Source organism: Bemisia tabaci, chromosome 5 (assembly GCF_918797505.1).
Source record: "Bemisia tabaci chromosome 5, PGI_BMITA_v3".
NCBI classification, from domain to species: Eukaryota; Metazoa; Arthropoda; class Insecta; order Hemiptera; family Aleyrodidae; genus Bemisia; species Bemisia tabaci.
In genome coordinates, this window is record NC_092797.1 from 30360333 (window position 1) to 30373847 (window position 13515).

The 13515-nt window shown below is 35.0% G+C and overlaps 1 protein-coding gene across 1 annotated transcript; it reads right to left on the reverse strand.

Annotated features, from left to right (window-relative positions):
• Positions 1-144: 144 nt before the first annotated feature.
• Positions 145-13064, reverse strand: thoc5 (THO complex subunit 5). The gene is made up of 15 exons (XM_072300539.1): positions 12675-13064; positions 11187-11327; positions 10243-10463; positions 9486-9561; positions 8634-8819; positions 8053-8185; positions 7010-7122; positions 6224-6341; positions 5087-5195; positions 3879-3975; positions 3037-3247; positions 1966-2169; positions 1387-1532; positions 843-1027; positions 145-431 (listed from the first exon to the last, which is right to left on the reverse strand). The coding sequence occupies exons 1-15, from the start codon at positions 12762-12764 to the stop codon at positions 365-367; spliced, it is 2097 nt and encodes a 698-aa protein (XP_072156640.1). The 5' UTR covers positions 12765-13064; the 3' UTR covers positions 145-364.
• Positions 13065-13515: the final 451 nt, after the last annotated feature.

The following is a 13515-nucleotide window of genomic DNA, read 5'->3' on the forward strand; positions in this document are numbered from 1 at the left end:
AAATTGTTGGTTTATATCAGATTTCATTTTCATTCCATGTTGGCACAATCTACTGACGTATCATCTCTATATTTTCTTTAGTACTGCTAATTAAAATTTTTACACAGACTGGGGGTTATGTGGGTTAAATAACTAGAAAATGAAAACATTTTAATCTTATATATTTTAAGAAGATCATGTCAAAGTTTTATTACTTTCTTAAAAAATATAATACATACATACAACATTTAATAATAAAGGGGTGTAAAAACTTGCAGAAATATTTTTTGTGAAAAGAAAGAATAGATCATCTAGAAAAGTAAGGGTTTTAAACTGATGTGCATTTCAGTTGACATTAAACAAATTTGATGGGAAAAAACAGGAACTAACGATGCATGAATATGCCTCCATTCCTTTGAACATATCGAAGAGGATAAGCACGATCCCGGCCCCTGGAAACAAAAAAGAAACAAAAAACGCTTTACAATAAGCCCGAAGTAAATATGCATGTCCTGATAAAAATACAGGTGCTTACATTGAATAATTTTTAAAATATATAATCTTCTTTGTGACGGATCTGAACCTTTGAGAACCAAATTCTAAGCCTTCGTCAAATAAATCAAGTGTTAAAGAATGAAGAATTTAATGCTAATATAATACATTATGATGTGACACCCTTTTGATAATATTATTGGTTCAATTATCATTTTGAATGTTGTGTGTCTCAAACTTATGATGTGGTTGGTGCTTGAAATGTACCTTGACGATCAACAGTCGATAAAGAAAATGTAATGACAAAACTTTTTTCGATTTTTGACATTTTATCCTTAAATTTAGAATGAAAAAAGTGTAAAAGAACTTACTTCAATGGTTCCATGTACATTTTTTCTCGAGATCCAGAAGCAGACGGAGCTAGTGCATCGATCATAACATCAAAACAGGACATGAGTTTCAGCATTTGAGCAGTGAACAACACAGCAGTACGATTACTGTCACTGAGATCTTGCACAACTTCATTCCAGTGGCAATTCACTTCTCTTTCCATATTCTGTAACAAAAAAAATGTGTTTCTGAATGAGATTGTATACATCATTTGAGTTGTTCCCTTAGCCTAGCACAAGTAGGGCAAAGTTCATTTTAGATATAGTTTTTCCATTCTTTTATGCTTATTCATGTTCAGCATTTAATAAATTATTACAAATTGTCAAATTTTGGTGATTACATGTAAATAAAAAAAAATGTTTCCTCATAGAAAATTATTCCTACATTTTTTTTGAGCATATAAGAGTGCATGCATAGATACTCTCCTCAGATATTTTGTAGTTTTCATCTCATTGGTTGAACAACATCGGTAAAGTTAGACATTGGAATTATTTAATACATGTTTAGTATTTGATGAATACTGACCCTGACACATTCATCATTTAATGCTGTTTTCCCTCTGGCATAAATCTCCTCGGGTATTAAATTTTTTTCATTAGAGCAGCAAACGGCAAAGACAGGTGGTGCTTCTGGATAATTTGCCCTCACAGCGACTGCTACATACAGTTGGACTGAAAAGTGAGAAGGTAAGAAAACAACAATATTAATCAATGATTTACATCGTAAAATAGGTATGTGCTATGGCACAGCTAAAAAAATCAAAACATCAGATTAAACCTACAGAAATTTGACTTAAAAGTTATCTTATTATCAGCAATAAGTACATGAACATCAATTATTAGACATAGAACCCTCATAGGACAGGTCCTGATGGAAATCAGTACAACGTCATGCTTGATTGAAAAGTACCAGAAAATTGATAGGATTCTTAACAATTTTTTAGCTTGTAAATCAACCCATAATTTATGAAATAAAAGCTTTTTGGAATTTTATGAAATAAAAGCTTTTTGGACTGTTATGGTAATCCTCCATCTGCATCTTGGATGAATGAAACTTAAAAAACACTACAACATTCATAGACAAAAAAAGAGACAATATGCTTACCATCTATTCCTGGATTGATCCTGGTTAAGAGTGTTTTGAAGAAGATATCATACTTGGTAACAACTGCGTTGTCAACAAAATGCTTTGTATAGCCGAGGGCCTCATATTCAGAGAAAGCGATTTGCCTCCATTGAGTCAACTCACACTGTCGTTTTGGAGGGAAATGTTCCATAAGAGGTGGTGGAACCATCACACACCCTACCTCTGTAAAAATAAGTAATAATATAACTATAGCTTCATATTAATTATAGTTATAGAGATGAAATTCATGTTTGGAGGGTTTCCAATAGCATAAAGAATGCTGGTTGTTTTCATCATATGTCTAAATAAATTAAGAAAACAAAAAATAAATGAAAGTGTGAAATTGATGAAAAAATGAATGAAATTGGGGAGGCCTTAGAACTATACTCTCATTTCTGTGTGGAAAAAAAAAAATCATAAAAACGGTTTTGAAAAAATTCAAAGTATGTGAAAATAGTGGCAACCCTACAAGGGAAAAGGAGGGACAAAAAGTAAATGTTTAAGAATGAGAACGCAAGGTAGCAAGAAAGACCATATGAGATATTACTGTTGCAAAGTCATATAGACTGCTTCAAGTAAATGGTTGAAGCAATGCTAGCATTACTGCATTCCCTGTCTGCAGGGAAGTGGAAACAAGTAAGAGCTGGCAGTGTCCAAGTAGGGTTGGAGGGGCTCTGTATGAGAAAAAGAAGTGTTACTGGTAAGTGCATGACAGGTGGGTAGGGGAAAAGGCGACTGCGCATGAGTGTTGGAGGGACGGAGAGTGGAGCATGGGCTACGGAGTCAAAGGGGCAGTGAACTACTTAAGCTTTACATGTTACTTTTTTTATTTTATAATGTAAAGAAAGATTATGGAACAGTGATGAACCTTGAGAGGAATCAAGGGTTACAGTTGAGGTATTCTTGAAAACAAATCATACTCTAAAATACAAAATCATAAGAGTAACGTGCCTCATAACACCCTAGGCGCAAAGCGCATCAAGAGGTTGGGCCGCGAAGCGGTCATGGGGTGTAGCCCCTAGTGTAAGAAAAACTGAAAAGCTAACTCACCAAAATCTTGTATTTGCTTGCATAGAGCGATGCGAGACTTCAATCTGCGTTTAATGGCTTTCATCACAGAGGGAAGGTTCTCTTGACTAATACTACATTTGGCTTCGATTTTATTGACAGATGTGCAGCCCTCAAAATCGAGTCCTGCAATTTTCTGAGCCCAGTTGTATGGAGTGCCTAGAGCTTCTCTATCAAACGATTGAACACCTACCTGTGTACAATTGAAAAAAGAAAAGTAAAAACTGGAGCTTCTGAAATATAAGGCATTTAATACCCATGAAAATACTTATTATTATAGCAGAATTTTTCAGACGCCATTTGTATTTTATTTTTAACTAAAAGAGGAGAACTAGCAAAACAATTTGCAATTGATTTGAAAGGAGTGGTTGTGACATCATCAGGCGGCGTATCCCATTGAAATACATGCACTTCAGCAGATTGGGTCATTTTGTCAAATCTCCTTCAATAATTGTTCTGTTTAGAAACCAAGGATGTCCTCGTGGTCAGTTAACTCAGTAGCGATAAAGTCAGTAGTGTCCACTAAAACATGAAAATCATCAAATTTTGGACACCTGCAAATTTTCTGAGAGCCTGGAATGTGCGCAAAGAAAAAGGGAAAAGAAATGCATCAGACTCATTAATACATCTCACACAATTCACGGCAAGAGGTAAAAAAAAGAAAGAAAAAAAAAACTAGATAGAAGCAAATAAAGAGAACTGCACATCTTTGCATGTGATTCCATTGCCGCTGATGCCTAGAATACTTTTATCAGATCAAAAGCAAAATATCAAAAATATAGGAAAGAGCTAACTGTTGAAAAATATTGAAAGTAAGATCTCACCTGTTTCAATTGATGAAAATTTGCTGGATTAGGACTAATTTCTCCATAGTCTCCTGGATACAATGCAGATAGAATATTGAATGGATTTAATAGGGCACTGAAAAAGGAGAAAATAATGAAACTATGAATAATGGCTCTCACTAAAACATGCTTTACATTGCGATCACTTTAATCATCACAGGGAAGCAGGGCAACGCATGCTCATTTTAATTACATATTACTCTTCTGTAGTGGGCCTGTTGCAAACTTTTGCTAGAGCGAAACTACGAGTTGTTTCTTAGAGATAATGCCTCAAAAATCACGATGAGCGCATCGGCAAAGTCTGAAATGAACTCATAACTTCACAATCTGCGTAAGAAATTTGCGGGTTTTTGAGCTTTCGGCTTCAAAAACAATACTACGGCACAGGTTGACATTTGGTTAGAGGAGACTTTCCATCGTCGGCAATATTCATCATGGCCGATGCAAATCCGCCAAAACACGTGTGATGGGGCGAGATAACACCTGACCAGGATAAGACCAGATAACAATCGGCATGTTTACGTTCATATTTTCCTCGCCCCTTGATTGACCTTGAAATCTCCTCGAATTACGCGCAGAACTGCAAAAATGTCGGCCATGATGAATATTGCCGACGATGGAGCGACTCCTCTAAAAAATTTTTACCTGTGCCTTAATATCGTTTTTAAAGTGGGAAACTAAAAAAAACGCAAATTTCTTTTGCAGATTGTGAAGTTATGAGTGCATTTCAGACTTTGCCAATGCGCTCCTTGTGATTTTTGAGGCATTATTTATAGGAAACAACTCTTATTTTTGTTCTGGCAAAAGTTTGCGACAGGCCCATTGCAATGATAATTTTGGTACACAATTTGTAAACAATGGACTCACAAGAACGTCTATTAATAATATCAGGATTTGACTTCTATTAAAATGCAAATGTATCATTTCTGAGGAAAAGTATCCAAGATCGCATGCACCGCAGTATTCTGCTTTTACAGTTGGAACAGGCAAATACAATGGCAGTTTTCATCATGGGTTTTAGACTACTGTCAATACTTCCGTAAAATATGTTCCTGTATTAGTTATGATGGCAAGAATAACTAGGATTAAAAAAAAGTTAATGAGAGAGAAATTACTTATGGATTCATTTAATACAGGTGCAATATAAATAAACCATAAAACGATTGTTATTGTTAAAAAGGTTTTACCTGGCAGAAATTCCTCGAATAGATTCAGATATCTGTACTGAAATTCTCACTGTAACAACTCGAAGATTCAGCAGGTAGCTGAATTTCATTGAAATACTGGAGCCATTTTCTGTCGAGAAAAAAGGATGAGCATTAATGGAACATAAGATTGATGCAATAAGGAGGAAGAGAAAAAAAATTTTCCTGCGAAATGGTGTAGACCCAGCACCATTTCTCCATCTCGTTGCAATAAGAAGTCAAGATGACAATCATCACCCTGAGCACAAATGAATTTCATTTTAAAGGAAAAAGAATATCATCAATGGTAATTAACCCTGTCCAATACCCACCTAATAATTCTTATATGATTTGCACCTACGAAATAACTTACAGCAAAGACACCATACAGTCGAAAGTGAGGCTACTGCTGGAGAGATATTTGTGGACGCTGTCTTGGCTTCCTTTGCACGGTACTATTAATTGAAAGTGCAAAATATATACACGACTTAGAACTTATTTTTCGTTAGTTAATATCGTTCAAAAAACCAACAAAAATTTGAGTGAACTTAGAGCACTTTCTACTTTTCAAAACCGTAAGAATGGGCCACTACACAAGGTCTGAAGGAGAAGAAGACATTTTCTCATCAAAATCTTACATGGAAAACAATTCACACGACAGAGAGTTTTTAAATCATTTCCTGAATAAGATATTAAAACGTCTTTATACACAGGTCAAATGAGAGTTCCATTATATAAACAACATCATTTGTATTTTTGCCATTTAATTATGGTGTTAATAAATAGGTAACACTTATACCTTGTTCAGGTGTTGATTTTTAGACTTCCCGTTGTGTGATTTGTTCTCCCTGTGGAATTTTGAAGAAAGCGCACATAGCGTTGTGTTTTACTTCATACCTTGTCTAGGGACCCATTAAGAATTACTGGACTAGCTCACTGAAAGAGTGTGGAAATGAGATGGAATAACAAAAGTTTCTGTAGCACAGATCTTCATATAAACCATAGAGAGAGTCCTATTTTCTCTTCCTGATTCCAAATAATCATAAACTAACTAATCTCAACCTAATACGCTTCACTTGGTCTTATTCGTGTAGATGTGGCTTGCTTCAAAATGAGGATTCATCTATAAGACATATTTACCATTGATGGGTATGCTGATGGTTAAGGATAGCGGATGCTCAGCCAACAGTTTCTTTAAATGCTCTGCTTTTTTATCCAGTTTTGGATCCTTCCAGCTATGCCGTTCTTCTTTTTGAAACTGATAACATAAAAACTTAAGATTTATGAAGAGTTCCACAGATTGGTAAATCTAAAACCTGTACAGTGAGGTACCCCCAAAGGAACAAAATTTGTGAGAAGTTTAGCATTAGATGTGCAGCTGTGCTAGGGAAAAATGCTGCATAGACATTCGCGAATTGCCAAATTTCCCCTGCTATAATGTTTATTTCTCAGGAGGGTTATAAATATTTAATCTTGAAATTTTTTGATAATTTAGATCTGATAACGACTACGATTTAAGGAAACATATGAAGAAAATTATTCAGCTTTTGCCTTGATCATTCTTATTTATCAAAGGAAATTTGGCTACATATGTCGGCTAAAACTGTGTTCTTTCTCAACGTGACGGTATGATAGTATTAGGAATTTGAAGTCCTGATAAGCTAAAATAGTAAGCTAATGTTAATAGGATGGCGGTGATAAGGTTAGATTATTCTTGATCATATCAAAATACTAAAAAGTTGCTGGGGCAAGATGTAGAGATCTGGAATACCACAAACAATGCTGAGATATGAGGATGGCTCACTGAATAATAATAATAATGAGAGACTAGCTTCGCTCATGAGTCGATCATTCAATCTCCTGAAAAGTAAAGACCCTAGCATGAGATGGTAAGAAATTGAATAACCTTAATTTTCAAATACCAACCTCAGGTTCTGCATCCGAGTCAGAGTCTTCGAGCATTTGACTATCGATAACATATTCTTTTGCCCTGAGAGCTTCTTCTTCTTCACCATTTATCAAAACTACCATTGATTCATCTGGAATTGAAAGGGACAATAAATGAGACTTTAAAGTTAGAATTTAATTCTTTTCCTTGGTGTAACTTTCAGTGCGTTGGTTTTGAGAGCAAACATAGTTTTACTTGGCAAATAGTACAGTAATTAAGAAAAAATACAGAGCCTATTGAAACAACAAACTTTTGTTAAAATCAAAAAATATCAATGCATGAACATATCGAAGGCTAGAATCGAAAAGTGGGAATCTCAGATTGCGGCGTTATGAGTAAGTCATGTTACATTTCCTTAAAGGAGACTAACCAACAGTTTGTAATTAAATTTTCTGGGGATTTTTTTTCTCTCATTCTGAAAAAATCAAATAAAATTTCAAGAAAAATTATTTATTAGTTTTGAAGTTAAGTGAATAAGTTTTTTTCTTTGAAGATAAAACGTATTCGGAGATTTTCATAAATTGCAATTGAGATACACACTACTTGCATTGAGTTATCAGCACAATGCTCCATCACTCTCTAATTTAAAGATATACTGATTGTAATACTGATATACTGATTTGTAATATACTGATTGTGTGACCAACAACACAGCATGGGTTCTCCAATTCAAAATTCATTGATTTAGTAATGTATTTGATGAAAAGACAAAGAGATGGATTAATCATCTAAATAAATCAGGCAGCCACACTTCATAACGCAAATATTTAATAAAGCAACAGTTGGTAGCATCAATCTGAATTTGCATGGTTATGATGACGCTATTCTGAATACCTGCCTTTCTAAAAAATGCCTTTTCTTTGAAGTTTTGCATATTCAAGCGTTTGCTATGCTGCTGCAAGAGGCATTTCAGCCCCCACAATTATACTACAACTGTGTTGTCATTCGACTGGAACAATTTGAGCATTGCACCCTTGTTTTAATGATTTAAATTCAAATGAAAAACTCGAGGAAGGCTTACCAGTTACTTCTTTCAACGCAACTGACTGAACATACAAGAAGTACAATGGATGAGGGAGAACAGAAGCAAGAGGATGTTCATTTAGAGAATGTCCTGCAGTTAAGCCAAGGTTGTCTAAAACAGGCTTGGCAGTCTGAAAAAAAAAAATACAGTGATACTTTCGATGATTGACCCAAAAAGGAGACATTGGTTGAGAGTCTTCATATTTTTTACTACTTAAAATGGGCCCCAGAGCTAATCTTCCGCATAATCCTCATTCCCCTAAAAATCCAAACTCAACTGCAAGCCTCAGGCAACATATAAAAGAGCGAGCAATGAATATGTGCTTGAAGGCTGTTCATTGATTCCTGGTTTCACGTCTGGTACAAGTGTAGGAGGAACAGCTTTGTTTGCTGACAGCCATAGTTCATGAGGAAATAATTCAAGTTTTATACCCTTCTTTCCTTGGATTCAGTTCTGGAGCTGGTATGTTTACAGCGCAAGTTATATGAGGCACAAAAAATTGACTCTGAGAAAATCGGAAAATTAAAAAATTAGAGCGTATACAAGAGAAAACCGTAAAAAAAACTAAATTCACTCACAGCTAACACAGTTTTAAGGAGAGGAGCCAGGTTTTCCAGCTGAGATCGTTTTCTTTTTATTTCTGTAGTGACTCTTTCTTTCTCTTCTTGAAGCTCTTTGCACTTAGTGGCTAGCTGCTGTCGCTGAAGAAGTTCCCATTGTAATCGAGCCAGTCGCAATTTGTGTGGATCTTGGGATGTGATGTCCTTTCAAAAAATGAGAGCAGAACAAATGAAACATTCACAAGAAGTAAAGAGCAGAAATTAAAATTTGCTTTGAATGAAGTGATTAAGGAAACATGAGGAACACATAAAACTCAATTTACAAACTGGGGCTTAGCTAAATGACCTTGCATCAGGAGCAAGAGGACTACTTACTCGAAAAGTAAAACTGTTAACAATGACAGATTATCAACACCAAAATGGACCATTATCATTTAATTAAAAAAAATAAGTCAGACATGTTGAGAACAGAGCTACTGCTAAAGGGATTCCTTATTTCCTCAAGAGGGAAAAGGACACAATCAGCATCAGGATTAAATTAACTTTAGGAAAGATGGATTACAATTTTCATTTTTTTCTTTAAAGTTCATGTCATTTTGAACTGGCAGCATCATTAATTAAGCAATCAAAAAACTCACAAGCTCTGTTAAAAGCGAAAAGTTCCATGGTTGCCTATGAAGTCAGATCATTTCTTCCCAACAAGCTTTTTTTCATCCTGCCTCTAAACATCTTCCCAAATTATTGAGGTTTAATTCGTCCAAAGAACCTTAAATGTTTTACCATTTTAATGTGAACTTGAATCTAAAGTATGAACTAGTTTACGTATGTGCTATTCTATCAGATGACAATAATCCATGCAACTGAATTTACCTCCTCTTTGACGCTGTCGGGTGCTTCTGCATAAAACTGTTCAACTGGAATCAGCTCAATGTCTTCATCCTTGGATCTAAAAAACAGTTTTGAAAATGTATGAGATACATGGTAGAGTGCAAATATTGAAAATGAATACATTAAGTATTATCAAAATAAGAGAATCCTCTTTGGCCTTTCATATGTATCTCCTTTCCTACCCTTCAAAATTTTGAAAAGCATACCAGATTCAATGGGTTAAACCAATTTATATTAGGTAATATTCAAAAGCTAAATTCATAGTTGTATAACTGTCTAAATCTGTGATATTGACGCTTTATTGTTCATAAAATTGAAGTTTCTTGGCCTCATCTTTGTGGGACGTACCGGCCTCCAGGCCAAGTTCCAGGCTTTCCTCCAATTTCAATTCCCCCGTTTTTCAGTGATCACTTCCATCTGAAGACTAATAATAAAAAAAAGAACCTTCTGTCCAAAAGATTGGATTTACTGCTAAAACACTGTGATGAGCATGGAGCTTGCCACTTTATTCCCTTTTTATAGGGGTTCATTTTTTTCCTGTTTTTGCAGGGGTTTCCCATTTCATGAGACCAGCACACAACGTTGCATGATTGAGAATTTTCTACACCTCTGTGTCTGATAGTCTCGTAACTATTCAACTACTTACAGTAACTAATTCAGATAGATAGAAAAATAATATTCAGTATGGTTGGCTTAATAATAATAGTATGGCAACTATGAAAAACAATAGGTATCTTACTTGAACTGAAGACATTTGGTTACTTCTTTCTTCAAATACATCAACTCATACAGTAAATTTTGCAGCTGCAATTCGTAACTGTCGACGAGCTGTTTCTTCTGATGCAATTCTTCCCGAAGATTTTTTGTCCGAATTTTCTCAAGTCTGTTTAGTTTTTTCAAGCTAACAGAAAGGAGTGCTGCGCTTATTTTTTTCTCTTCGATGAGGGCTTTAGAATCCTCCTTAGAGAAAAAGAGGGAAAGGTTAAAAAAAGTAAGTACCAAGGACTTTATAGTTTCATTTGATTGGGCTAGTTTTGTCTTAAGGGTAGAACATTTCATTTCAATGATTCAGAGAGAAAGAACTTACATTCAAAAGTGCTTAAATGCCTAGATACAAAAATACAACACAGTATATGCATCACTTTTTTCTCTGTTTGCTCTTCATGAGCAAATATAAATATTTACAATTTGATGTTAAATATTTTGTAAATTTTTCTTGAGACCTCAATTTAAAAAAATGAGAAAGGAAAAAGTGCTGCCTAGTTATACTGTTATTTTTGTTTCATTATTGTCATATCTTACTTGCTGCTAAAACAAGCAGGCTGGAGGATAGCACAAGGAGCTAAATTTTCATCGTAAGACTTCAACATATAGCAGTAAAAAATGTACAGAAGTAGAATTTCATTGATAAATCTAAATCTGAAGATGCTGAATATTTGGGTGCTTTAAGGAAACCAGATTCATTGTCATATGATGCCAATGGATCTCAAGCAAGCTCAGAAAAGAACTTGCTTAGGATACGGGTACTTTTTCAACAATGTGATAAAAATTACACAATCAATCAATGAAAAATCTCTCTACTCTACTTACAAGATCCAATTTTTGAAAATAGGTGAACAGAGTAAGCAAAAAGAACAAACGAACAAACAAACAAAAACAAAAAAGTGAAAAATTCTTTCTTACAGCTGATTGCGATGGCTCACATTTTAGAGCAAATATTTCATTCATCAAATCACGGAATTTTTGACAGGAGTCCAGGCAGAGAACCAAATCCTTGTCTGGATCTCTTTCAAGGGCTTCCCTCTCTTCAAACTGAACTGCTTGCTACAAAAATGATAATGAAATAAAAGACAGATTACTATAAATTGGAGATGTTCATATTAGACAGAGATTAGAGGTAAGTACTCTTTTAAAGTCAATAATATTTATATGGAAGGTATTCAATACTGTTGAGATAAAGTGCTTCTAAATGTGTTAGAAGAATGTGTTAGGAGAATGTGTCAGTGGTTTATATTTCCTAGGGAGCTACGCCCCCTGGCTGCTACGCGGACCAGCCCCCTGAAGACGCTCCGCACCAACACTGTTGTTTTTATTTTTCCCCTAAAAATTACGATATACTTTACTTTTGGAATGAAATGATTTTTGTTTTTAATGAATAAAGAAAAATAAATTTGAAGTCAAAAGGACATGTTTTGCAATGACTGACTAATAAAATATTGCAATAAAACAAGGAATAATCAGGTCATAATTATGTAACTGAGAAGTCAGGAATCGAACTCTCATCTTAAGACATGTGGGCGCTTCCAACGTCTTAGACAACTCGGCTACCGCTCATCTTAAAGTGACCGGGGCGAATCTTGTGTTGATAAGTAGAGCTGATGCGCAGGCTACTCAGCCACTACGCAACATTCTGCCTGCGCATGGCAGCAGTAGGTGCAAAGCATTATGTTAATTCGCTCACTTTTATAACTTGATTATAAAAAAACATGGGTCCTATTTCCAAAATCTGATTATAGCGGGCTCATCTAGGGCCTATTACCTATCGATAACTGCAAAAATCGAGGAAAACGGCCCAGTAGAATGCTCAAACGAACTATGACAAAAACCATAAATTTACATTGTTTAAATGAGAAAATTCGTTACTTTAACACGTAATTTGAAACAACCTGGATCATATTTTGAAAATCTGAAAAGAGCACGCTCATCTAGAGACAGTTGCCCATCAATAGCCGCAAAAATCATGAAAATCGGCCTGGTAGAACGCTGAAACTAAGCGTTACCAGTTACACAAAATTAGGAGGTCTCTGAGCTTTCAGTATAGAAGATGGTTAGACTCAAGAACAACTAAGACTCATTAGACTTGAAAAATTCGAAACTTTTGCTAATACTTATGAGTATTTTGCTTATGAGTTTCCACAAGAAACAAGCTGACTGCTTGAAATTTTCACAAATTATTCTGCTGGTGGATAAGAAAATTAAATTGAATGGTTCCACAAATGAAACATGAAGTGTATTAGGAAGTTAGCAGTGATTTTGCAATACAAACTGCGCTTCCAGGTTTTAGGTGTTTGGCCATGGGATAGTGAAAACCTAGAAATATTAGAAACTGAAAAGCACATAGGTAAGTTGGTATTTGTATAATTGCTCAGTTAGGACGACATGTGAGCTTACCTGGTATACATCTGACTTTATATGGACAACCTCTACTTTAATATCTGAGGTACCATTGTTTTGTTTTGTAGCGATGGAATCTTTCACCATGATGGAAAAATAATCGCTGTATAATTTGATAAGGTGAAAAGCAAGTGAACGCTTTAAAATGAGAGACGGTGATTTTGATGCGCAAGAGAACAAGACTTCATGGTTGGTGGCTTACACGCAGCAAAGCGGGATTTCAAAACTTCTATAAACAAAAATGAGTCGGCACGTTTAATCTATTGATATTTTTTTAACACTAAACGAACATAATATGACTAGAAAAGCGCAGAATATACCGGTTTAAATTCAAACATAAGCCAAAACATAGAAAGCAAGGAACTCTAACCTCCAAACTTGATTGATAGAGGATAGATCATAGGGATAGATAGACTAGACATACAATACATCAACGTTGGAACGGGATGCACTTATGCAGTCGAAAACGGAAATATCACGAGGTTTCTAATAAAAATAATGGAATAAAAAAGAAATTAACAAGAAAAAACTCAAAAAGAAACTCTTAAGCACTAATATAGACCTTTCGGACTCAAATATTTCAACTTTTTATTAAGAAAAAAAAATAAATAAATAAATAAAATTTGAAGATTTTCTTAGTTTTGTATTGGAGTACCTAGTTCTGGGTTTGCCGCGTTTCTGTCAACCAATCGAAGCTCAGTCCGTCGTTTTTGTCGTTGTACACCGCTAAAATCATTAGGGCACCATTTTCATTATCCGAAGTTCCCTCTTACTGATTTTATCCCGTAGATAAGCACTTGTAAACAAACTTTCAACTTGCATTATTTTTGCTGACTTC